Source organism: Pongo abelii, chromosome 1, assembly GCF_028885655.2.
Source record: "Pongo abelii isolate AG06213 chromosome 1, NHGRI_mPonAbe1-v2.0_pri, whole genome shotgun sequence".
Lineage (NCBI taxonomy): Eukaryota > Metazoa > Chordata > Mammalia > Primates > Hominidae > Pongo > Pongo abelii.
In genome coordinates, this window is record NC_071985.2 from 75,594,899 (window position 1) to 75,620,738 (window position 25,840).

At 36.1% G+C, this 25,840-nt stretch overlaps 1 protein-coding gene and 1 pseudogene across 21 annotated transcripts in view; one reads left to right on the forward strand and one right to left on the reverse strand.

Annotated features, from left to right (window-relative positions):
* Positions 1-25,840, reverse strand: part of RABGAP1L (RAB GTPase activating protein 1 like) — an 857,048-nt gene that overhangs the window by 603,126 nt on the left and 228,082 nt on the right. For all 21 annotated transcript variants that reach the window (XR_010140177.1, XM_054551197.1, XM_024245486.3 and 18 more), the window contains 1 exon segment: positions 21,838-21,931. Coding sequence is in view for 20 of the 21 variants with exons in the window: in XM_054551197.1 (XP_054407172.1) it covers positions 21,838-21,931 (94 nt within the window). In the remaining variant the exon portion in view is untranslated.
* Positions 24,859-25,794, forward strand: LOC103890666 (UAP56-interacting factor-like; annotated as a pseudogene).

Sequence of the window (25,840 nt, forward strand, 5' to 3'; positions counted from 1 at the left end):
CTTGAATCTGGAACTATATTCTATGCCTTTTTGTTCAGACTTTACTTGTATTTGCTGCTCACTTTTTATCTCTTAGAGCTGACTCTGGTGCAACCACTGGGACTCCAAACCTTGACAATGTACTCTGGTTTGATCTAACACCCCAGGCTCTGGTTTCAAGTTTTGAGCCTCAAAAGTCATAGAATCCACATGTCTATTTTCTAAAAGTGGCCTCCCACCTACTTCACTAGATTATACACACTCTTCTACCTCAAGTTCAAACCCCAGTATTGGCATACCTTCCTCTGAAAATATATTCCTTGCTTTCCCCATACTGTCATAATTGGGCTATCTCAGAAAAAAACTAAAATTTCCACAACTGAAACAAGTTCAAGTAAACTCATCCCATTAATAATTTTAGTAAACCATCAGATTTAATAGTTTATTTTAGCCTTTTCTAGCTAAGCTTTTGTATGTTTGGGTTAGAGAAACTAAGCTGATAATACTGATGGGCTTGAAGCAAAAATAAACTAGAAAAAGGCAGAGTTTATATGATTTAACGTGCTACCATACCTTAAAATAACAGTTATGCTGCCAAGTGACAAAAGCAAGTTTCAAATTAGTAAATAGGTGTTAGTTTAAATACACCTACATAACCACTATTTTGAAACCTGCTTTTAGACATGCATAGAAAAATAATATGGAAGAACATACTCCAAAATATCTGTGTAATAGAATTAAGAGGGAAAGTAGCCCTTTTATTTTCCTATGCTGTCTGAAATATTTATAATGATTTTAAATTCTTTTATAATCATAAAACACAAGAAGTCATTTCAATTCTTTAAACTTCTCTCATGGCTTTAAATTAAAACATAATTTTAGTTAATTTGGAAAAAATCAAAGATAATTATGCTTCACAAAATATGTCAAGTAGAGGAAGAGTATTAATTATTCTTCAGAAGACTTCCACCTGAATAAACTATTTGACAAGGAATATTACGCCACACGAGAGCCAGGATTAGTCATAAAAGGATCTTTTTGTAATTTAATGTTTGGCTCTGATTATACTTTTGAATAGGAAACACATATGGGTTAAGGGTATTAATTAAAAGCAATGATGTACAAAGAGCAAAGGTCATTTCCTCTCAAATTAAATGCAATATATTCTGAATTATGAGTCCAATAATTTATAATATCATGTAAGGGAAAGCCAAAGTAATTAAATATAGTATATGTTACATGTTATATAGAGATCAGCAAGTCATCACTGTGTCTCTACAGCTATTAAAACTCCAATGAATTAAATTAATTGAAACTCCATGTGAAAGAATCCTTTCTTGGCTGGGCACAGTGGCTCATGTCCATAATCCCAGCACTTTGGGAGGCCAAAGCAGGCGGATCTTTTGAGCCCAGGAGTTCAGACCAGTTCCAGACCAGTTCCAGACTGGGCAACATGGCGAAACCCCATCTCTAGAAAAAAAACAAAATACAAAAAACTTAGCCGGCCATGATGGCATGTGCCTGTAGTTCCAGCTACTTGGGAGGCTGAGGTGGGAGAATCACTTGAGCCTCAGAGGTTGAGACCAAACGAGCTAAGATCGCACCAGCCAGGGCATCAGAGTGAAACCCTGTCTCAAAATTTAAAAATTAAGAACATTGAAAAAAATCCTTTCTTCAATGCCATGCGTAATTCTCCAACATACTCTTACCCTGTGCAACAAATTTCAAGAGTTGGTATAGAAGCACTATCTCTATTTCTTCCCCTCCAACTCCTACCTCAATTCAGTTCAACATGGCTTCTGCATCTCTCCTTGAAAAGTTTTCACTTAAATGATCTATGACTTCTCTCCATGCCCCACTGGATTCAAGACATATTTTCAGTCCTTTCACTGTTGACCAATCTGTTTCCCTTGGCTTCAGTGACAAAGCACTACCTCTTTATCCACCTTAACAAACTCCATTGTTGATTGCTTCTCCTCTATTAATCTCTTAAGGGCTTAAAGTTCTCTCTCTTTACTCTTGCCCTACTCTTTCATTCTCTTGTCTGTAGGCGTTATCACCTATAAACATGTATCCCAAGTTCCAGAAGCTCAAAGGCACCTCAAAGTCAGTATGCCCAAGTCTGAACTCAGTTTCTTCTCCCTAAACCTGGTCGTTTTCCAGGGTATTCCACCTCAGAAATTGTTACCACACTCCATCCAAACTGGAAACCTAGGAATTATTTTTGCCCCATCATCTATTACTAATCCACCACCAAGTCTAATATATCTTATTTTCTCAACCTCTACAAAGTTCATGCACTTCCATCTCAATGCAACCAACTTTATCCTCCCCAGACCTCTGCAATAGCCTCCTAACATTCACTGGACCTACTACAACATATTTCCAACATTGTAAGCAGAATGAAAATAACAAGCAGCTTGATTAAATATTCTGTTGGCCCAGATTATTTTGTATAATGATTTAACTGTAATATTTTATATAATGATATATAATAATATAATGATTTAACTATATTTTAAAGTTTGAATATCTCTTCCTACACATGCATACACACATACATACACATACTGCTTAAGATTAATAGTCAACAGTCCCCAGTGAATACTTTACCATAATATAATCTAACTCAATTGACATTCAGTTTCTAGCTGACCCTCAGCCACTTGTTTGGCCAGGCATAATGAAAATGTCTTTTCTCCTCTCTTAAAAATCAAAGCACTATTTATCTTTAGAGACTGACTTTAAAAAGAACTGGGTCACTCATAACACTGCTTGATTAACAGCCTTATTTTCCTGGTTATCCCAAGTAACAGTACAGCAATTATAGTGCATACAGCACTCTATCACTTGAGAAGTACTAATAAATATTAAGCCAGATGCTGCTAGTATACACCTATGACCAGAGAAGATCCAAATAAATAAAACAGAAATTTATAAAAATAATCATTGCTTTCAATATTTCTGATTAAAATGTAATTACACATTGCCATTGCTTTGATACATTAACTGCAGCTATCAGGAACTTGAAAATAAGCAACTAGTTATGATACATGCTGAACTCTACCCTAGAAACAAGATGGATACCTAATACAATTATTTTTAAAGTCATACATAAATCAAATATCTATTAATCATACAGTAATTGGCTAGGTTTTAATGCATGAATAGAAACTCCACAATGGCAAGAATCTTTGTCTTCTTTACTTATGTATCTTAAGCACCTAGAAACAGTGCCCCACATATAAAAGGCATTTAATACATTTTTGGTAAGTGAATGAATATAATTATGAATTGAAATTAATATGTCAATTACTAAAGCTAAACAAAAAAGAATGCTTTTTTAGAAGCAAACATTCTCACAGAATTTAATAGGATCAAAAAAATGTCATGGACTCATCTGGTGGATTTCCTTTGCTTTCAAAGAGGATTTTCTTGAAACTACTTAGGTATATAAGAACTCTACTTTTAAAGGTGTCTATTGGGGGATAAAATTTCAAAGGGAAAGAGTTATTTCTAACAAAAACAGCAGAAAAAGCAAGAGATGAGCGGGATAAAAGTCATTGAATGTGACCACTGAAAAGTCACCAGTGGAATTAGAGAAATTTTGATAGGAGGTGGAAGTAGGTGGCTATGAGATATGAGAATATGACACCAGCAGCATGACCCATTTGAAAAAGTTCTCCCTAGAAAGGAAAAGACTACAACTGAAATTAAAAGATGAGGTGGCATCAAGAAAGGTAGGAGATTTCTCCATCCCACAATAATGAGAAGAACCAGATACGGAGAAGTTATACGACCTACATTAAGAAATGTTTCAAGAAAAAGGATAGATTAAAGGTCATTATGAAGATGAAAAGCATATTAATTCAGAACACATTTTCCCACTCTGATGATAAGTAATGAATAGCCATGAAAAATACAATTAAAATGCCTACTAAATATGTATCAATTTTCTCTTATTCAATAAAAACAGCAGAAAAAGCAAGAGATGAGGGGGATAAAAGTCACTGAATGTGACTACTGAAAAGTCACCAACGGAATTAGAGAAATTTTGATAGGAGGTGGAAGTAGGTGGCTATGTACCAATTTTCTCTTATTCAATAAAAAAGAATGACTGATTTGAAGGTGACTTTACTTGATGTAATAATCCAATACCCAATCTTTTTCCTCCAATGTTCACTTAGTCTTTTTGGTTAAAAATCTTCCTGCATATTCTTCCTGCTAAAAGTTGACTTATGGCTAAGTATTCACAGTAAGCACTACCTTTATTTTTGTCTTTAAACTTTTTCAAGTTTTCCATGCATCTCAAAACCTGAAGCAGTTATCCAGATATTATTCTGTTTAATCCTTTAAATTATTTAAATAATAGTTAAATCATCAGCATTACCATTCTGAATATATTCAACATATAAAAGAAATCTTGCTACCACTTTTAGTTTTGTTTTTACAAGTTCTCCTATCCCAAATGTTTTCTCTCTCTCTCTCAACCTTTCTTTCTTTAGCTCATGTGCTTTTTTCATGTAGTTATTTCTTCAATACACCTTTATCTCCAATCTGTTATAAAGACCTCCAGTATTGAACTTTTTATACAGTCTGTTCTTAGTTTTCTTTTCTATATTATTTTTATTTTTTCTAATGATTTCAAATTAGTATTGAAATATTTTTCCTTTACATCTTTCTGATAGTGTATTTAATTATAAGAATTCTGACTTTATTCATGTTTTGCTTTTTTAATAGAATGATCTAGCTATTTAAGAGTAAGTTCAAAATATTTTCAAACACGTTTAAAATTTCACTGAGCATATATACTGTATCCTCACTTTAAAAAATATTTCCCCAAAGCACAAAGTGTAGGACTCCACATGACAGGTGCTTTACCTACATAAATCACAAAAATGTCTATATGTAAATGCCTACCTATTTTTCCCGAGACTTAGGAAATTTCTAAATTGAATGCTTCAAGAAGAAATTTGAGCACAATTAAAAATATTTGACAATCCTTGTATAAAAGACATAGTAGTTTATACTTCTGTAGTTTACACAAATGTTACCCTTTTCATATCATGACATAATTATAATAATGGCCCAAATAAAAACAAATTGAATTGTAAAAAATCCAACAAGTTTTCTAAAGGTCTAAAAATCAATTATGTTAGTTTTTTAAAACAGTTCCCTCAGATCTTTAAATAATTTCCTAAAGTCCATTAATAAAAATATTATTAGAAATATTTTATTTCTAAAAAAAATGTACACTGAATTTCAGCTGAGAAACCCTGCTCAGAAGTCTTTTCCCATTTGGAGCCTCATCTCCATACATAGCACCAGTGAGTTTGGTATAAATATCATCAACCCATGCAATTACCTCCCAATTTGTTTCTCTGTTAATCAATGTTCTTCCTACTCCAATATTACCTTCCCCCCCAAAAAAAAAAATCCAATAGGAATCTCAGCTTAAAGAAATTTGTTGGATATTGTCTTTATTGAAGTTGGGCAGTGGGCACATGAGACTTCATTGTATTATTTTATTTCTGTGTACGTTCAAAAATTTCCATTGGGTCTACAATGCTTACAGAAGGATTTATTGATTATATCACAATTTTCTGTTTAAAGGTCTACATGCCTCTATAACATGGTAAACCTTGAGGGTAGAAACTATCCTTACTCATCTTTAAATCTTTAAATCATCTTTAAATCAGCAGTGTCTCTTAAAGTCCCTAAGAAAGAATAGATGATTAAGATTTAAAAGTTGAATGAATGAATGAAGTGACTTGTTTTACAGGAAAAAAAGTGGTCAAGAAATGTGAAACAGCCTCAGTGTTTCAGTTACTTTGTTAAATAATCTCTTATGAGTATGCATTCCCACCTACATTGATTATAAACCTCACAGGTAGAAACTATGTTGTTTTCTATGTATCTCTAAAAGTCTAAGATGATGCCTCATAAATTTATATTGAAGCAAGTAATAAATCTTGCATTTTGGAAACCGAGTGGAGATCTCTATTTGGCTGTTTATTTAGTCATCAAAATATTTTGTTTTCTTACCCACCATACTGCCATTCTCATAATTAAAATCATGACTAGAAGCTTCAAGTACTGCCTGGGCCAGGGTATCGATTTTCCTAGTTTATTCACTCACTCACTAGAACTTCTATATATTCTTATAAAAACTAATCTAGGCCAGTGCAGAGGCTCACACCTGTAATCCCAGCACTTTGGGAGGCCAAGGCAGGCAGATCACGAGGTCAGGAGCTCAAGACCAGCCCGGCCAACATGGTGAAACTCCGTCTCTACTAAAGATACAAAAAATTAGCCAGGCGTGGTGGCCCACACCTGTAATCCCAGCTACTCGGGAGGCTGAGGCAGGAGAATCGCTTGAACCCAGGAGGTGGAGGCTGCAGTGAGCTGAGATCGCGCCATTGCACTCCAGCCTGGGCAACAAGAGCGAAACTCCATCTCAAAAAAAAAAAAACAGAAAACACAAACACACACACACACACACCCTGTTCTGGCTCTAAAACCAGACTGGTTTAGATTCAAAAACTGGCTCCGTCATTTACTTGATATGATCATGGGCAAATTACTTATTGGCTGTGAGATCTTGAGCAAGTTACTTAGTTGCTGCCATTATGTTTTCTGTATTTTTACACCAGCTACCTAACACAGCTATGCCTCAGTTTTCTCATCTCTAAAATGAAGATATAATAATACCTACCTGAGAGAGCTGCTGCAACAATTAAATTAACTAACACATGGAGAGTACTTAGAATAGAACCTGGCACAAAGTAAGTACACTGAACTGTCAGTTATTACCTCTGTAGTCACGCCTCACCTTTCCTTCTGTTACAATGAGCTATCTCTGCTCCCAAATTCAACACCTCCACTAGTCAACATATACATCTTTTCTTGCCTATTCATCAACTTATCCTACAATTATGTCCTCTTTCTCTGACGCTATCAAATTTTCTCTGTTACATCCTTTCTAACAACATACAAACATGCTATATTGCCCATTTTAATAAAAAACTCTCAACCCAATCCACTTACTAATGTGTCCTCATTTCCTATCATCCCTTTATAGCAAAACTATTTTTAAGAGCTATCTATATCTGGTGATTTCCAATCCAGCTGGACTTTCATTCCTGCCTCTCCATTGAAACTGTTCTTAAGATCACCAGTGACACCTAAATTGTTGAATCCAGTGGAATTCTAGGCTTCATCGGACTTCACCTATCAGCACTTGATTACATCTCCTTCTTGATAGACTTAGTTTACTTGATTTCTATCTTGATTCTCCTCCTACCTCACTGGTTGCACTTTCTTGGGCTCCTTTGCCTGATCCTCCTCATACTTCCAACTCCCAAACACTGGAGTGGTCGAGGGTGCAGTCTTTGGATGATGTCTTCATCTAAACTCACTCCGTAAGTAATCTCACCCATTTCATTCTAACAGCTTTAAAAACCATCTACATACTGATGACTCCCAAAATCATATTTCCTTCCCTATCTTTTCCTTGAACTCAATGTTATATGAAATTGATTAATGGACATAGTCACTTGGATGTCTTAAATGCATCTCAACATCTCCAAAATCTTTATTTTATCCTCCAAATCTCTCTTCTATATTTGAGTAAACAGTAAGTCTTCTAGTAGCTTAAGCCAAAAACTCTGACATCAGTGGCCAGTTATTTATTTTTCTCAGGCCACACAGAAAACAGAAGCAAATACAATCAGTACTCTCTTAAAATATATACAGAATCTGATCACAGAATCTGATCGCATGTCACCCTCTGCTACCAGCCTGGTGCAACACCTAATTATCTCTCCCCTGGATTATTTACAACAGCATTCCACCTATTCTGCCTGCTTCCGTCTTTGTTCCCTTACAATCCACTTTTCACTGGGCAGTCAGAATGATGTTTTCAAAATGGTTAAATCAAAATATCTCACCATGACAAGATCAAGACACAAATTAGTCAAGTAACATTCCCAGGGTTCAAGATGAAGCCAGATATAAGATAAATGAATCTATGTATAACCTAATGGAGAATATTACAACTTAGATTTCTTAAAACACTATATAAGACAAAAATAATTAATTACCAAATATAGATATATAAAATGTTCATAAAATTGGACAGAAATCTGTAGTGGTAAGAGATATTTCATCCAAAAATTTAGTCAATAAATATGAATTGAGCACCTACTATACTCTAGGAACTGTAGGAGATGTCTCTAAAACAACAGTGACTTTAAGGAGGTCATGTGCATTTGACACAACTTTGCAGGATAAGAAAAGTTAGTTAACACAGAGTTACCTATAATAAATATTACAAAATAAAGAGAGAAAAATGAATATGCAAGGTATAATGAAGGAACTGTTCGGACAGGAGAAAAGAACACACTTCAAATAGCCATCTATATATAACACATAAATTTCCTTTTTTTTTTTCCTTTTTTGGTTTAGTGATACTATTCTTGCTTCAGCACCTACTAGCAGTTAAGACTCTGGGCTTTTTTTCTTTTTTGCCATTTATTTAAGGCACAATTTATACAGAGTAAAATACACGTTTTTAGTATACAATTCTGTGAGTTTTGACAAATGCATATAGGTGTGTGAGCACCACCATAACCAAGATATAGGATAGTTCCCTCATTCCCCCCATACCCAAATTCGCTGGACCCTCTTGTAGTCAATACCACCAGTCCTTAACAACTACTGACATGCTTCCTATAATGATAGTTTTGGCTTTTCCAGAATTTCATACAAATGGAATAACACAGTATTAAGTCACTTGACTTTGGCATAGGTCACTTAACATGATGCACTTGAGACCCATCAGTTGTAATGTATATCAGTTCATTCTTTTAATTACTCAGTAGTATTCCATAGAATGAATATACCACAGTTGGTTGATCCATTTACTTTTGAAGGACATTTGGGTTGTTTGCAGTTTGGGGTAATTATGAAAAAGGCTATCATAAATATTCACATACAGGTCTTAAATTCACTTTGGTAAACACACAGCAGTGGGATTGGAATTGCTGGGGTGGTATAAGAAGGGTCTTCAATTTTGTAAAATACTATGCCATTTTCCAAAATGGCTGCACCATTTTGTATTTCCACCAGCAACATACGAGAGTTGCATTTGCTATGCTACGTTTTCAATATCTCCACATTCTTGCCAACACCTATTATTATCTGTCTTTGTAATGACGGACATCGTAGTGGGTATGAAGTGGTATCTCACTGTAGCTTTGACTGGCATTTCCCTGATGGTTAATGATATTGAGCATCTTTTTATGTGCTACTTGGCCATTTGTGGGTCTTCTTTAGAAAATGTCTGTTTAGATTGCGTGGCTCTATTTCTGAACTATCTTTTCTATGCCACTAATCTCAGTGTCTATCCTTGTATCAATATTCTTTTGATTACTGTAGTTCTACAGTAAACCTAGAAATCAGGTAATATGCCTTCCCATTGTGTTCTTCACTTTCAAAATTGTTTTGGCTATTCTAGTTACTCTGCTTTTCTATACAAATTTTAAAATCAGCTTGTTGGTTGCTACCAAAAAATCTGCTGAGATTTTTATTGGAATTGCACTAATATTAAGATTAGTTTGGGAATAACTAAAATCTTAACAATATTGAGACTTTTTCATTCCATGAACATAGCATATATCTTCATTTATTTCTGTCTTCTTTGATGTCTTTGATTACCATTTTCTAGTATGTCAAAGTATATATCTAGCTCACAATTTGTTAGATTTCTATCTAATTTCATGGTTTTCTTTTATACTGTTTTAAAATTTATTATTATTATTATACTTTAGGTTTTAGGGTACATGTGCACAATGTGCAGGTTAGTTACATATGTATACATGTGCCATGCTGGTGTGCTGCACCCACTAACTTGTCATCTAGCATTAGGTATATCTCCCAATGCTATCGCTCCCCCCTCCCCCCACCCCACAACAGTCCCCAGAGTGTGATGTTCCCCTTCCTGTGTCCATGTGTTCTCATTGTTCAATTCCCACCTATGAGTGAGAATATGCGGTCTTCGGTTTTTTGTTCTTGTGATAGTTTACTGAGAATGATGATTTCCAATTTCATCCATGTCCCTACAAAGGACATGAACTCATCATTTTTTATGGCTGCATAGTATTCCATGGTGTATATGTGCCACATTTTCTTAATCCAGTCTATCATTGTTGGACATTTGGGTTGGTTCCAAGTCTTTGTTATTGTGAATAATGCTGCAATAAACATATGTGGGCATGTGTCTTTATAGCAGCATGATATATAGTCCTTTGGGTATATACCCAGTAATGGGATGGCTGGGTCAAATGGTATTTCTAGTTCTAGATCCCTGAGGAATCGCCACACTGACTTCCACAATGGTTGAACTAGTTTACAGTCCCACCAACAGTGTAAAAGTGTTCCTATTTCTCCACATCCTCTCCAGCACCTGTTGTTTCCTGACTTTTTAATGATTGCCATTCTAACTGGTGTGAGATGGTATCTCATTGTGGTTTTGATTTGCATTTCTCTGATGGCCACTGATGGTGAGCATTTTTTCATGTGTTTTTTGGCTGCACAAATGTCTTCTTTTGAGAAGTGTCTATTCATATCCTTTGCCCACTTTTTGATGGGGTTGTTTTTTTTCTTGTAAATTTGTTGGAGTTCATTGTAGATTCTGGATATTAGCCCTTTGTCAGACGAGTAGGTTGCGAAAATTTTCTCCCATTTTGTAGGTTGCCTGTTCACTCTGGTGGGTAGTTTCCTTTGCTGTGCAGAAGCTCTTTAGTTTAATTAGATCCCATTTGTCAATTTTGGCTTTTGTTGCCATTGCTTTTGGTGTTTTAGACATGAAGTCCTTGCCCGTGCCTATGTCCTGAATGGTAATGCCTAGGTTTTCTTCTAGGGTTTTTATGGTTTTAGGTCTAACGTTTAAGTCTTTAATCCATCTTGAATTAATTTTTGTATAAGGTGTAAGGAAGGGATCCAGTTTCAGCTTTCTACATATGGCTAGCCAGTTTTCCCAGCACCATTTATTAAATAGGGAATCCTTTCCCCATTGCTTGTTTTTCTCAGGTTTTTCAAAGATCAGATAGTTGTAGATATGCGGTATTATGTCTGAGGGCTCTGTTCTGTTCCATTGATCTATATCTCTTTTGGTACCAGTACCATGCTGTTTTGGTTACTGTAGCCTTGTAGTATAGTTTGAAGTCAGGTAGTGTGATGCCTCCAGCTTTGTTCTTTTGGCTTAGGATTGACTTGGCGATGCGGGCTCTTTTTTGGTTCCATATGAACTTTAAAGTAGTTTTTTCCAATTCTGTGAAGAAAGTCATTTGTAGCTTGATGGGGATGGCACTGAATCTGTAAATTACCTTGGGCAGTATGGCCATTTTCATGATGTTGATTCTTCCTACCCATGAGCATGGAATGTTCTTCCATTTGTTTGTATCCTCTTTTATTTCCTTGAGCAGTGGTTTTTAGTTCTCCTTGAAGAGGTCCTTCACATCCCTTGTAAGTTGGATTCCTAGGTATTTTATTCTCTTTGAAGCAATTGTGAATGGGAGTTCACTCATGATTTGGCTCTCTGTTTGTCTGTTGTTGGTGTATAAGAATGCTTGTGATTTTTATACACTGATTTTGTATTCTGAGACTTTGCTCAAGTTGCTCATCAGCTGAGACAATGGGGTTTTCTAGATATACATTCATGTCATCTGCAAACAGGGACAATTTGACTTCCTCTTTTCCTACCTGAATACCCTTTATTTCCTTCTCTTGCCTAATTGCCCTGGCCAGAACTTCCAACACTATGTTGAATAGGAGTGGTGAGAGAGGGCATCCCTGTCTTGTGCCAGTTTTCAAAGGGAATGCTTCCAGTTTTTGTCCATTCAGTATGATATTGGCTGTGGGTTTGTCATAGATAGCTCTTATTATTTTGAGATACGTCCCATCAATACCTAATTTATTGAGAGTTTTTAGCATGAAGCGTTGTTGAATCTTGTCAAAGGCCTTTTCTGCATCTATTGAGATAATCATGTGGTTTTTGTCTTTGGTTCTGTTTATATGCTGGATTACATTTATTGATTTGCGTATATTGAACCAGCCTTGCATCCCAGGGCTGAAGCCCACTTGATCATGGTGGATAAGCTTTTTGATGTGCTGCTGGATTCAGTTTGCCAGTATTTTATTGAGAGTTTTTGCATCAGTGTTCATCAAGGATATTGGTCTAAAATTCTCTTTTTTTGTTGTGTCTCTGCCAGGCTTTGGTATCAGGATGATGTTGGCCTCATAAAATGAGTTAGGGAGGATTCCCTCTTTTTCTATTGATTGGAATAGTTTCAGAAGGAATGGTACCAGTTCCTCCTTGTACCTCTGGTAGAATTCGGCTGTGAATCCATCTGGTCCTGGACTCTTTTTGGCTGGTAAGCTATTGATTATTGCCACAATTTCAGCTCCTGTTATTGGTCTATTCAGAGATTCAACTTCTTCCTGGTTTAGTCTTGGAAGAGTGTACGTGTCGAGGAATTTATCCATTTCTTCTAGATTTTCTAGTTTATTTGCGTAGAGGTGTTTGTAGTATTCTCTGATGGTAGTGTGTATTTCTGTGGGATTGGTGGTGATATCCTCTTTATCATTTTTTATTGCATCTATTTGATTCTTCTCTCTTTTTTTCTTTATTAGTCTTCCTAGCGGTCTATCAATTTTCTTGATCCTTTCAAAAAACCAGCTCCTGGATTCATTAATTTTTTGAAGGGTTTTTTGTGTCTCTATTTCCTTCAGTTCTGCTCTGATTTTAGTTATTTCTTGCCTTCTGCTAGCTTTTGAATGTGTTTGCTCTTGCTTTTCTAGTTCTTTTAATTGTGATGTTAGGGTGTCAATTTTAGATCTTTCCTGCTTTCTCTTGTGGGCATTTAGTGCTATAAATTTCCCTCTACACACTGCTTTGAATGTGTCCCAGAGATTCTGGTATGTTGTGTCTTGGTTCTTGTTGGTTTCAAAGAACATCTTTATTTCTGCCTTCATTTTGTTATGTACCCAGTAGTCATTCACGAGCAGGTTGTTCAGTTTCCATGTAGTTGAGCGGTTTTGAGTGAGATTCTTAATCCTGAGTTCTAGCTTGATTGCACTGTGATCTGAGAGATAGTTTGTTATAATGTCTGTTCTTTTACATTTGCTGAGGAGAGCTTTACTTCCAACTATGTGATCAATTTTGGAATAGGTGTGGTGTGGTGCTGAAAAAAATGTATATTCTGTTGATTTGGGGTGGAGAGTTCTGTAGATGTCTATTAGGTCTGCTTGGTGCAGAGCTGAGTTCAATTCCTGGGTATCCTTGTTGACTTTCTGTCTCATTGATCTGTCTAATGTTGACAGTGGGGTGTTAAAGTCTCCCGTTATTATTGTGTGGGAGTCTAAGCCTCTTTGCAGGTCACTCAGGACTTGCTTTATGAATCTGGGTGCTCCTGTATTGGGTGCATATATATTTAGGATAGTTAGCTCTTCTTGTTGAATTAATCCCTTTACCATTATGTAATGGCCTTCTTTGTCTCTTTTGATCTTTGTTGGTTTAAAGTCTCTTTTATCAGAGACTAGGATTGCAACCCCTGCCTTTTTTTTGTTTTCCATTTGCTTGGTAGATCTTCCTCCATCCTTTTATTTGGAGCCTATGTGTGTCTCTGCATGTGAGATGGGTTTCCTGAATACAGCACACTGATGGGTCTTGAGTCTTTATCCAATTTGCCAGTCTGTCTTTTAATTGGAGCATTTAGTCCATTTAAATTTAAAGTTAATATTGTTATGTGTGAATTTGATCCTGTCATTATGATGTTAGCTGGTTATTTTGCTCATTAGTTGATGCGGTCTCTTCCTAGTCTCGATGATCTTTACATTTTGGCATGATTTTGCAGTGGCTGGTACCGGTTGTTCCTTTCCATGTTTAGCACTTCCTTCAGGAGCTCTTTTAGGGCAGGCCTGGTGGTGACAAAAATCTCTCAGCATTTGCTTGTCTGTAAAGTATTTTATTTCTCCTTCACTTATGAAGCTTAGTTTGGCTGGATATGAAATTCTGGGTTGAAAATTCTTTTCTTTAAGAAAGTTGAACATTGGCCCCCACTCTCTTCTGGCTTGTAGAGTTTCTGCCGAGAGATCAGCTGTTAGTCTGATGGGCTTCCCTTTGAGGGTAACCCGACCTTTCTCTCTGGCTGCCCTTAACATTTTTTCCTTCATTTCAACTTTGGTGAATCTGACAATTATGTGTCTTGGAGTTGCTCTTCTCGAGGAGTATCTTTGTGGCGTTCTCTGTATTTCCTGAATCTGAATGTTGGCCTACCTTGCTAGATTGGGGAAGTTCTCCTGGATAATATCCTGCAGAGTGTTTTCCAACTTGGTTCCATTCTCCCCGTCACTTTCAGGTACACCAATCAGACGTAGATTTGGTCTTTTCACATCGTCCCATATTTCTTGGAGCCTTTGTTCATTTCTTTTTATTCTTTTTTCTCTAAACTTCCCTTCTGGCTTCATTTCATTCATTTCATCTTCCATCACTGATACCCTTTCTTCCAGTTGATCGCATCAGCTCCTGAGGCTTCTGCATTCTTCACGTAGTTCTCGAGCCTTGGTTTTCAGCTCCATCAGCTCCTTTAAGCACTTCTCTGTATTGGTTATTCTAGTTATACATTCTTCTAAATTTTTTTCAAAGTTTTCAACTTCTTTGCCTTTGGTTTGAATATCCTCCCGTAGCTCGGAGTAATTTGATCGTCTGAAGCCTTCTTCTCTCAGCTCGTAAAGTCATTCTCCGTCCAGCTTTGTTCCGTTGCTGATGAGGAACTGCGTTCCTTTGGAGGAGGAGAGGCGCTCTGCTTTTTAGAGTTTCCAGTTTTTCTGCTCTGTTTTTTCCCCATCTTTGTGGTTTTATCTACTTTTGGTCTTTGATGATGGTGATGTACGGATGGGTTTTTGGTGTGGATGTCCTTTCTGTTTGTTAGTTTCCCTTCTAACAGACAGGACCCTCAGCTGCAGGTCTGTTGGAGTACCCGGCCGTGTGAGGTGTCAGTCTGCCCCTGCTGGGGGGTGCCTCCCAGTTAGGGTGCTCGGGGGTCAGGGGTCAGGGACCCACTTGAGGAGGCAGTCTGCCCGTTCTCAGATCTCCAGCTGCATGCTGGAGAACCACCGCTCTTTTCAAAGCTGTCAGACAGGGACATTTAAGTCTGCAGAGGTTACTGACTTTTTTTTGTCTGTGCCCTGCCCCCAGAGGTGGAGCCTACAGAGGCAGGCAGGCCTCCTTGAGCTGTGCTGGGCTCCACCCAGTTCGAGCTTCAGGGCTGCTTTGTTTACCTAAGCAAGCCTGGGCAATGGCGGGCACTCCTCCCCCAGCCTCGCTGCCGCCTTGCAGTTTGATCTCAGACTGCTGTGCTAGCAATCAGCGAGACTCCGTGGGCCTAGGACCCTCTGAGCCAGGTGCGGGATATAATCTCCTGGTGCGCCGTTTTTTAAGCCCGTCGGAAAAGCGCAGTATTCGGGTGGGAGTGACCCGATTTTCCAGGTGCCATCTGTCACCCCTTTCTTTGACTAGGAAAGGGAACTCCCTGACCCCTTGCGCTTCCCGAGTGAGACAATGCCTCGCCCTTCTTCGGCTCGCGCACACAGTGCGCGCACCCACTGTCCTGCGCCCACTGTCTGGCACTCCCTAGTGAGATGAACCCGGTACCTCAGATGAAAATGCAGAAATCACCCGTCTTCTGAGTCACTCACGCTGGGAGCTGTAGACCGGAGCTGTTCCTATTCGGCCATCTTGGCTCCTCCCTCTTATGGTGCTTTTTTGTTTCAAAACTTCTATTTCCAATTTTTCACTGCCAGTATATAGAAATGAAACTGATGTGCACATATTGATCTTGTATCTTTTAACACTGTAAAACTCATTTATTAGATCTAGGAGTTTTGTTTGTTTTGTAGATTCCTTGGGGTTTTCTACACAATCACATCTCTGCAAATAGAGACAATGTTATATTTTCCTTTCCAATCTTGTTTGCCTTTTATTTCTTTTTCTTGCCTATTACACTCGCTAAGACCTCTAGTACTAAGTTGATTAAGAGTCTTGAGAGTAGATATCCCTACCTTATTCCCAGTCTTGGGATTTGTCATTCTTAAGTTAGATGTTAGCTGCAGGTTTTTCATAGGTATCTTTTATCAGGTTAAGAAAGCTCCCTTGTATTCCTAGCTTGCTGAGAGGTTTTTTTGTTTTTTGGTTTTTTTAAATCAAGAATGAATGCTGAATTGGGTCAAATGCTTTTTCTGCATCTATTGAAATGATTACATGGTTTTTCTTCTTTAGCCTATTGATATAAGTGAATAACACTGATTTATTTTCAAATGTCAAAGCAGCCTTGCATTCCCAAAATACATCCCACATAGTCATGCAACATTATCCTTTTTTAAATTTATATATTGTTGGATTTGATATGCTAGGACTTGTTGAGGTTTTTTTAGTCTCTATTCATGAGGGACACTGGTCTGCAATTTTCTTTTTTGTAATATTTTCATCTGGTTTTGATATCATGGTAAGCAAATGACATAAATTAGCTGGAAAGTATTGCCTTTGCTTATATATTCTGGAAAATTTATGTAAAATTTATATATATTTTCCTTCCTTCCTTCTTTCCCTTCCTTCCTTCTTTCCTTTCCTTCCTTCCTTTCCTTCCTTCCTTCTCTTTTTCTTTCTCTCTTCCTTTCTTTCCTTCTTTCTTTCTCTCTCTCTTTCCTTCCTTCTCTTTCTTTCTCTACCTCTCTCTGTCTTTCTCTCCTTCCTTCCTTCTTTCCTTTTCTTTAATTTACTTTACTTTACTCTACTTTCTGACAGAGTCTTGCTCTGTCACTGGCTGGATGCAGTGGTGCAATCTGAGCTCACTGCAACCTCTGCCTCCTCGGCTCAGGCAATTCTTGTGCCTCAGCCTCCCGAGTAGCTGAGATTACAGGTGCACACCACCATGCCTGGCTAATTTTTTTGGTATTTTTAGTAGAGACGAGGTTTCATTATGTTGGCTAGGATGGTCTCAAACTCATGACCTCAAGTGATCGGCTCACCTCAGCCTCCTGAAGTGCTGGGATTACAGGCATGAGCCACTGTGCCCAGTCTTATTTTTTCTTAAAGATTTGGTAGAATTTGCCAGTTTGGCCTCAAATTTTCTCTATTGAAAACTTTTAAACTATGAATTCAATTTTTTCAACTAATATAGGAGTATTCAGGTTATTTATTTCAAGTAAGCTTTGGCAATTTATGACTTTCAAGTGTTTGTCGATTTCACCTAAGCTTCTAAATTTATAGACAATGAGTTGCTTATAATATTCTTTTATATTCTTGTAATGTCTGTAGTGATTTGTAATGATGTAGTCTCTTTGATTCTTGTATCTCTGTTTTCTCTCTCCCTTGTTTTTCTTTATCAGTCTAGTTAGATGGTTATCTTTATCAAATATATTAATCTTTATAAAAATCAGCTTCAGTTTGACTGATTTTCTGTAGTGTTCTTCTCAATTCCATTTATTTCTGTTCTTATTTCCTTGCTTCTGCTTGCTTTGGGTTTTTCTCTTTTTTCCTAGTATCTAAAGATAGAAGCTTAGATCACTGACAGACTTGTTTTCTAGTATAATATGCCATGAATTTTAAATCTATTTTGAAATAAGAGCATGCAAAGGCAAAAAAGAAAAGCATAATATTTTTTCTATATTAAATTTTGTTTATAGTTTTAGAATATTAACTGCCATGTAGAAAATGTAATGAATAAATAATTTAAAATCAAAAGAAACTTGACTGACAAAAATCCAATGTCTGTCTCTACTTCCCTTCCCAAACATTCTCACCTTGCCATTTCTCCCAATAAGCATGTGGACTTTTAACTAAATTTCATCTAAGAATCAAGAAAGTGAGATGTTTGTACATACTCTCTTTAATGAAAGAGCCCAGACTGTTATTGTAAATTCCTCAAGAATGGTGATATAATCCCAAACCATAAAAAGACAATAAAAATTAAGGTATTTTCTCAATCTAAGGGCTAGGAAAAAGAAAAACAAAACACACAAAAAAACTTTGCAAACATTATTCCATTTCTGAAAGACAAAGTGTGCATACATGAGCAAGTTTATAAAAGCTTCACTGGAAAAATGGAACCCAAAAATGTTAAATAACTTGTGCAAGCTACCTATCAAGTTAGCACTACAACTGGAAGTCTAATTCAGTTCTGAGTTTAAGCATAACGTATTTTTCCCATTAAATTATATTCCCCTTCCACAGATCTTATCAACTTGAAATTATTTTGCTTTTGGGAGTAAATTATGGACAAGAAGAAACATCTTATCCAAAGAAAATTAGTTTCTACAATACCTATATATATGGATATCTAAGAGCTGTTTTGCTGATTAATTTCAACTGGAGTATAAGGTATTAGTTTTAGGTGTTGTGTATTTTGCTATACTAGAAAGAATGTGTTGGTCCCTTAAAAAGTAAGCATCCAATTCTCAGTAATGAGAGATCCAGTAAGAAGGGAGCCCTTGTTTTATGAAGCGGCCACAATGGAAGACTATGCCCCTGTTCTTCACCAGAGAATCAGGGAAAAATAAATTCTAGCCAGAGAGTAGAGCTGCCGCAGGAGACACGTTGCTTATTTCTATGGTGCATGGAGGTCCATGTAAATTCCTAAGCCTTCCCCCAGCAAATAACTTGAAGTGGGAAAGGAAGAAACCATGTAACAGTAGAAGCCAAGCTGTGGTATCAATGCATATGCTACCATTATATCTGATGCTATCAATCACATCCATATGGTTGGACCATAAAAATACACTTTCAGACCAAAGATAAAGAAGATTAGGACAAGTTGTTGGTGCTGTTTTTTTTTTTTCTTATCAGTGCTCCTAATAAATAAATCTCTATCGAAAAACATTGGGTATCAGGAAAGCCTAATTCAACTGGACCAGATAAATGGGTAAATGAGAATTAGGCCCATCTTTTACCCTTTTGTATTCATTTACCCACTGCCTATCAGCTACAAGTCCACCCTTCTGTATTCTGCTCAAAGATGTAAGGGCTGAGAATCTGCAGACTACATATCCCAAACTCCCTTGCCCACTGGCTTCCAGGTTAGGTTCTGCCCATGAGTAATAGTCATGTACAGTTGGAAGGCAGAAGAATGGAAGAAGGAATTCCATTGCCAGCACCAACTATACCATTAACTCCTGAAAAATACTAATACTAGCCAGGCTAACAAGTACCAGCACCAATGATGTGGCCCTCCCCACCTGCTCCAAGATCTGGGTATCTCTTCAGAAATGTGGAGCTAAACAGTTGTCCCCTGCCCTGACAGTTCTTTCTAAACACTAGCTGCTATGAGGATCCTCATAACTCTAAGCAACCAGGATGCAGCCCTCTTCAGAGATCCCTGCATCAGCTCCTCAGACCTCCTCTGAGTTCCTAGACTCTGGTAACAATACTTCTTTCATTTTATTTCTCCAGTCCTATAGGCCATAGCTGTTTCCTACTACTTGGGTTACTCCAATCATAATGCCTCCTTTCTGCTCTCTCAACCTTCTAACACATTGTAAGCCAATTATCTGCATTAAAATGCTTCTGTTTAAAAAGTTTAGCATGCTTCCTGTTTCCCAGCCTAGTCTGAGACTGAAAAAGTCATCTGCCTCTAACTAGAACATACTCTCCCATCTCACTTCCTGCCGCTCTCCATCCCCCATTGAAACTGTCCTAACTCAGGACCATCTAAAAAGAGAACTGTTCATCTTAAAGTAAAGGAAGAGAGTAACCCTAAATAAAACAGATAAAAACATATGAGATAGATTTAGGTGGACAATGCTTGCAAAAGAGTAAATTAGATCCTGGATATAGTGTGGGGTAAAATTGTGTAAGATTTTTGAAATGGACAAAATGATTACTGAACATCATTTCAACAGAATGGCTGGAACATCCGGGAATTGGGTGACAACATAGAAGTGTGTGTCTTTGTCCTTGACTAGGCTAGTTTACAACTCTCAACATATATAACATAATGGCAATGCAAAATTTACTGTCCATAGCTAAGCAAATGACTCCCATTCATGGTAGTGCAAATGAATTGCCAGGTAAAGAAAATAAATCTCTAAATCAAATCTTTATTTTGATTGGCTCTAATACCTTATTGGCGCTCCATGTGAAAATAAAACCTAAAAGCTGTTGGAATAAAAAAAAACAACAACACTTTAAGTTTTGAGAGAGATGTGACTGTTATCTGAGTCACATATGGTTACAACTTCTGTTCTTGGATTATACATTAAATCACATTTTTCTTGTTTTGTACGATAACTAGAGAAAATTAAATGATGTCAAGGACCAAAACCTCCTGCCTTCTTCATTAATGACCCTTGTTATAGATTAACATCCCTTTTGTCATTCTGCTTCACTTAGACCAGATAACAGAAAACCTATGATTACTGTACCCTCTATAAAAAAAGTTAAAAAAATTTTTTAACATCCCCCTGCCAAAAAAAGCACTGCCTATAACCAACCAAACTGCTGTAACTATGCACCAGCCCTGTATGAATAATGTCATAATCCTGCTAAAAACTCCTGTGCCTCTGCCTATATAAATGAAATCTTAACTTCCCTACTTTGGACCACTGACTGCATTCCTTTAGAGGTGGTGTTTCTGGGTGGTCCATGCTCATATTTGGCTATTGAACAAATTACCTTTAAATTAGATTCTGATCCTTTTGATTATTTTATGTTGACATTCATTAATGAGTTAAATAAATTCTCTGAAATGTGTTCATTTTATGTGATATGTATAAGGATAAATAAAATGAAATTTTCTTTGCTTAAAAAGGAGAAGCAGCTGGCCATTTAGGGTTTATCTACTTAAAAACAATAACAGGCCCAATACTTTGGTCCAAATTTGCTAAACCTAATCTCCAGATTTTACAATGAAAAATCATCAGTATTCCAACCGTTGGAACTGTAAATACATATTTCCTAAATTACAACTAAGGAAACTCTCAGGATGCATACAGACTATCATGAGGAGCATCCACTTTTCTCTTGAAAAGATAAAAGAGGTTTAAATTATTCTTTCTTCTACTGAACTGTGAAATTCTGCCCAGACTTTGTAGTCTCCCCTGGACTACCCGCATGCATGTAATCTGATATGCATATTCAACAATAAATTGAATTTCTATGTCTATACTAATATGGGGAAGTATTTTGTTGGCAGGATTTTTTCATTATACCAACATATGATAGTCATAATTACCCTTTTAAAAAATGTATTTATCATAAATATAAAAAGTACTTAATATAATAAATATAAAGAGTACTTTTTTGTGATTCCACATAAAATACGCCAAAATTTAAAGTAATAGTTTTAGTCAGAAAGAATGAAACAAGCTGTGTCAGTTAACAATCAGCATAAAATGATAAATTCTAAACTATACAGCCCATTTTAGTGGTAATAAACTTGTTTTTTAAAAAATGTCACCCTTTAACAGTAGACATTTAAATGCATTGGCAATATAGCATAAAATTGACTGTGCTAAATGATGTGAAATAATAAGACAAATAATAAGGTCTGAGTGAAATAATAAGACAAAGACATCTTCTAAAAGCAAGTTAAATAAAACCATACTTGGGGGGAAGACCTAGCCAAACATAAAGAGTATCTATAAATTATATTTTAATTTTTAAGTTTTTAAACAAAATTAAGATATTAAGACAGATTTTAATGTTAATCCTTTAAAACCTATTTTAACACAAAGATTTTAATACAACAAATTAACATCAACTATGTAAATATAGAATTTTCAGTATGAAAAATAAAATTTTACCATTTTCCTAGCAATTCTCCCCAAGAATATAGGATCTTCTCAGGACAGTCCTTAGACACATCACCTGTTCCACTTGAGAGTTCATTATCACTCTCTGCAGAAGAAATGCAAAAACCAACAAACATTATTTTATGTATTACAGTAGATACTTTATATATCATACAACAAGAAACATGACTCCGTGTCTAATAAACCAGCTTCTCTTCATGTTATTACATGCATTGCAAAAATAACAGTAAGAACTTCATTAATTTATCTTCAGTGCCTAGATATTTTAAAAGAACAAACTTTTATGAAAATCTCATATACAGTTTACATAACATGAAATTGAAAATACCTATAAATAAATAGCTGTATCCAAAGAGTAATGTTTAAAGGCTAATGGTAGCACAACTGAAAATTCCTATATGGTGTTCTACTCACCAGATATTCTCAAATTTTATTAATGGGACCAACAAATATAAAAATTAAGGGTCAAACATATATACCTAAATATAACACGGAGAAACATATATATTATGATATAAACACACAAACAACCAGAAATGTTAAAAGAAAAAAAAAGTTAGGTTTCTTAAGATGTATTCCTAAAAAAAAAAAAAAGATATTTTTAACTAAAGGAAAATTGAAACTGGCCTTTTTATATGGCAATTTTACAAAACACCTCAAAATGTAAAATAATAGTTTAAGAAAGAATATGGGTTGATTTACAGTTTATAATCGGTGGTGAAAACGACCAATACTAAACTCTATAAACCTTTTAAGCAGTAGCAGAGGTAGTAGAGAAAGGAAAGAAAGAACAATAGACACAATTTACCTATTATAAAATAGTCTTTGACACAGTACTACATAAGAAAAGGCTGGAGAAGTACTATTGGAATAAAATAAGATAGCTGAAAATCTATCTGGCAGATAACAAGTACCAAAGTTTTATCAACACTGTGACAGTATAATAGGGACTAGCATTTAGTGGCTCCCACGGGGATCTGTATTAAGAACAGTAGTATTACTTAGCATACCACAAAATCCAATGATCCAAGTATATGCAACATCAGAAAACATTAACGTAATAAGTAATGGTTTATTTGGCCAGGTTAAAACATTAGGTCATAGCCATACAAAAAGATTTGATGACATATTTAGTAAAATATAACCAAAATATGCCCACATACAGAGACAAATGTTTCATCATCTTTAAAGCAATACTAGGTAAATAAGAATTATAAGGGACATTTAATGCAAAAAGTGAACATCATTCTGGTAATTAAAATGAAGGCAAAGAGAGTACACACTAGCATGACTGTTCTAGAAATACCTCACATAAGCAACTGTATGAAGCTTGTAATAAGTTCATAATGAAAATAACAGATATTTTAAAAGTTAAAGCAAATCAAATATTACTACTATAGAAGTAATGTAAATAGAAACAACTGAATGATATAAACAGAAACAACTAAAGCTTTAGTGTTACAATACCCTGAGGAACTATCCCATGTAAACAACTATCTTTTATAACATTTATAATTTCTTATTTAAACTGAGGCACTTTTTATAGTGAAAGCAGACTATTAAAAATTATTCTTGGTCAAGTGCGGTGGCTCAGGCCTGTAATCTCAGCACTTTAGGAGGGCTTGAGCTCAGGAGTTTGAGACCACCCTGGGCAACATGGTAAAACCCTGTCTCTATCAAAATTACAAAAAATTAGCTGGGCATGGTGGCCTACTCCCATAGTCCCAGCTACTCAGGAGGCTGAGATAGGAGGATCACTTGAGCCTGGGAGGCCACGGTTGTAGTGACCCAAGATTGTGCCACTGCACTCCAGCCTGAGTGACAGAGTGAGACCTCATCTCAAAAAAAAAAAAAATTATTCTGGAAGACAGGTTAAACTTAGACTATGTCACACAAACAAGGACTGATAGTTGGCCCACTTGTAAACTGGTACCAAGTATAGGTACTTATAAATTGGTATTCAATTAAGCAGCATCCAAGATCATCCCATCTAATACTCTATTCTGATCCACAGTAACTAATAATATGCCAAATATTTCAGGCTATTTGATGATGTTGTACATGCCAAATTAGAGACCAAAATCTAGGAACACAATGAAAACAAAAAAGAGAAAAGGAAATAAACATTCCTGGATATTATAAATCTTGATTATAATAAAAATTAGACAATAATACTGATGACAGAAAATCTTTCAAATTCATAATACTCTTGTTGGTAAATGAATTCCTAAGCATAAGAACAAAATCAAGATACCATTAAAAAGATTTAAAAATCTGACTATCTATAATTTTAAAAAATCTATGATGGTATACAGTATGTATATTTTTTAAAAGCAAAAAAATTTCCAACATTTGACAAATGGCTATTTTCACTAATATACCACAATCTTACTAATCAATAGAATAAAGAAAAATCCAACAGAAAACTGAGCTAAGGATATCAACACAGTACAAGTCACAATATGTAAAACATGACTAAAATAAAAATGTTATAGAAAACCCCATTTCATGAATCTTTTAAATGCAAATTAAAACAATGAAACATATCTACCAATTACATTGACAGAGAGTATAAAAATTGATAATACCTAGTTTTCCTAAAAGCATAAGGAAACAGGCAAGAAGGCTGATGTTTAAATAAGAACAATCTTTTTGAATTTATTAAGATGCTAAGTTAATACATCATTTGATCAAATTTATTCTCCAGAAACACATACTTGAAAGACATATTTGTAACAGGATTTTTAGTGTATCACTGCTTGTAATAGTAAGAAACTGAACTATCAGCAATCCATCAATATGCTTTACTAACTAAATTATGGTATATTCAAGAGTATTCCAGAGAACACTATCAAGTAATCTAAAGGAACGGGATAAATTGGTCTATGCTGGCAACCACGGGTGGGAGGACAAGGATGCTGCCTGGCAGTCTGCTTGCGTGCGTGCATGAGAGGTGGCAGGCCTCCAACTCTGGCCTTCCGCACTGACTGTTCTAGCACCACGTTTCCAGCCATGAACCAGTGTGGTACCCAGTTGGTAGAAGCCACAGTGACCTTGTCACAGCTGCTGAAAGCCTGCAGCAACAAACACCTTGACAAAATTGGTGTGTCTTTGGATGGTGTCATCAAACCAAATTCAAAGAAAGAAAAAAAGCAGAATTTTCCAAAACTAAACAGAAGACTCCAGCAATTTAGGATGAGAATACAATGGGTACTCCAACAGAATTCTGGTTTTGGTAAAACCAGTCTAAGCTGCAGAGGAAGAGTAATGCCTGGAAAGAGACATCCTCATGGATAATCACCGTACTTGCAGTTAGAAAATCATCTGGAATTGGAAAAGGAATTAGTCCTATGTATGAACTGTTCACATCTAAGTGACAAGAATACAGAACACTATTTTCCAGTGTTAAAAAGAAAGGCAAGCCTTCTGAAACAAAATGAAGTGCATAGGAAACCAGCTGCAGTTCTCAAGAGACCTAACCAGCTAAACAGAAAAAATAACATTATGGCCAATTTTACCAGGAGAGGAAATAAATTAAGCCATCAGAAAGACACTTCACAGGTAACTTTTCTTTTCAGAAGAGGCCTGAAGAAGGTTCAGGCCCAGTTGAACATGGAACAACTGCTAGATGATGTAGTAGCAAAGAGAACTAGTCAATGCCAGACTTCTAACACAAACGCAGGAATCTGACTGTATCTATTGATAACCCTGGAGCAGTACAATGCCCAGCAACTGAGAAACCATGATTAATTCATACTGCTATACCTTCATTCTTTAAAACATGGCAGCAAGAGAATGTAAAGAAAGTTCTAACGGGTGTTCCCCTACAATTTGACATAGTGTTGGAAAACAGAGATGGCTTTCAATGAGCAGTTTGGGATCCTGAGAAAACAAAGAGCGACTCTCACATATAACAAAGGAGGGAGTCACTTTTTAACTGTGGAATAAATCCCATGTTACAGGGACTATTGTGTGACGACTGTGTTTGAAAAGC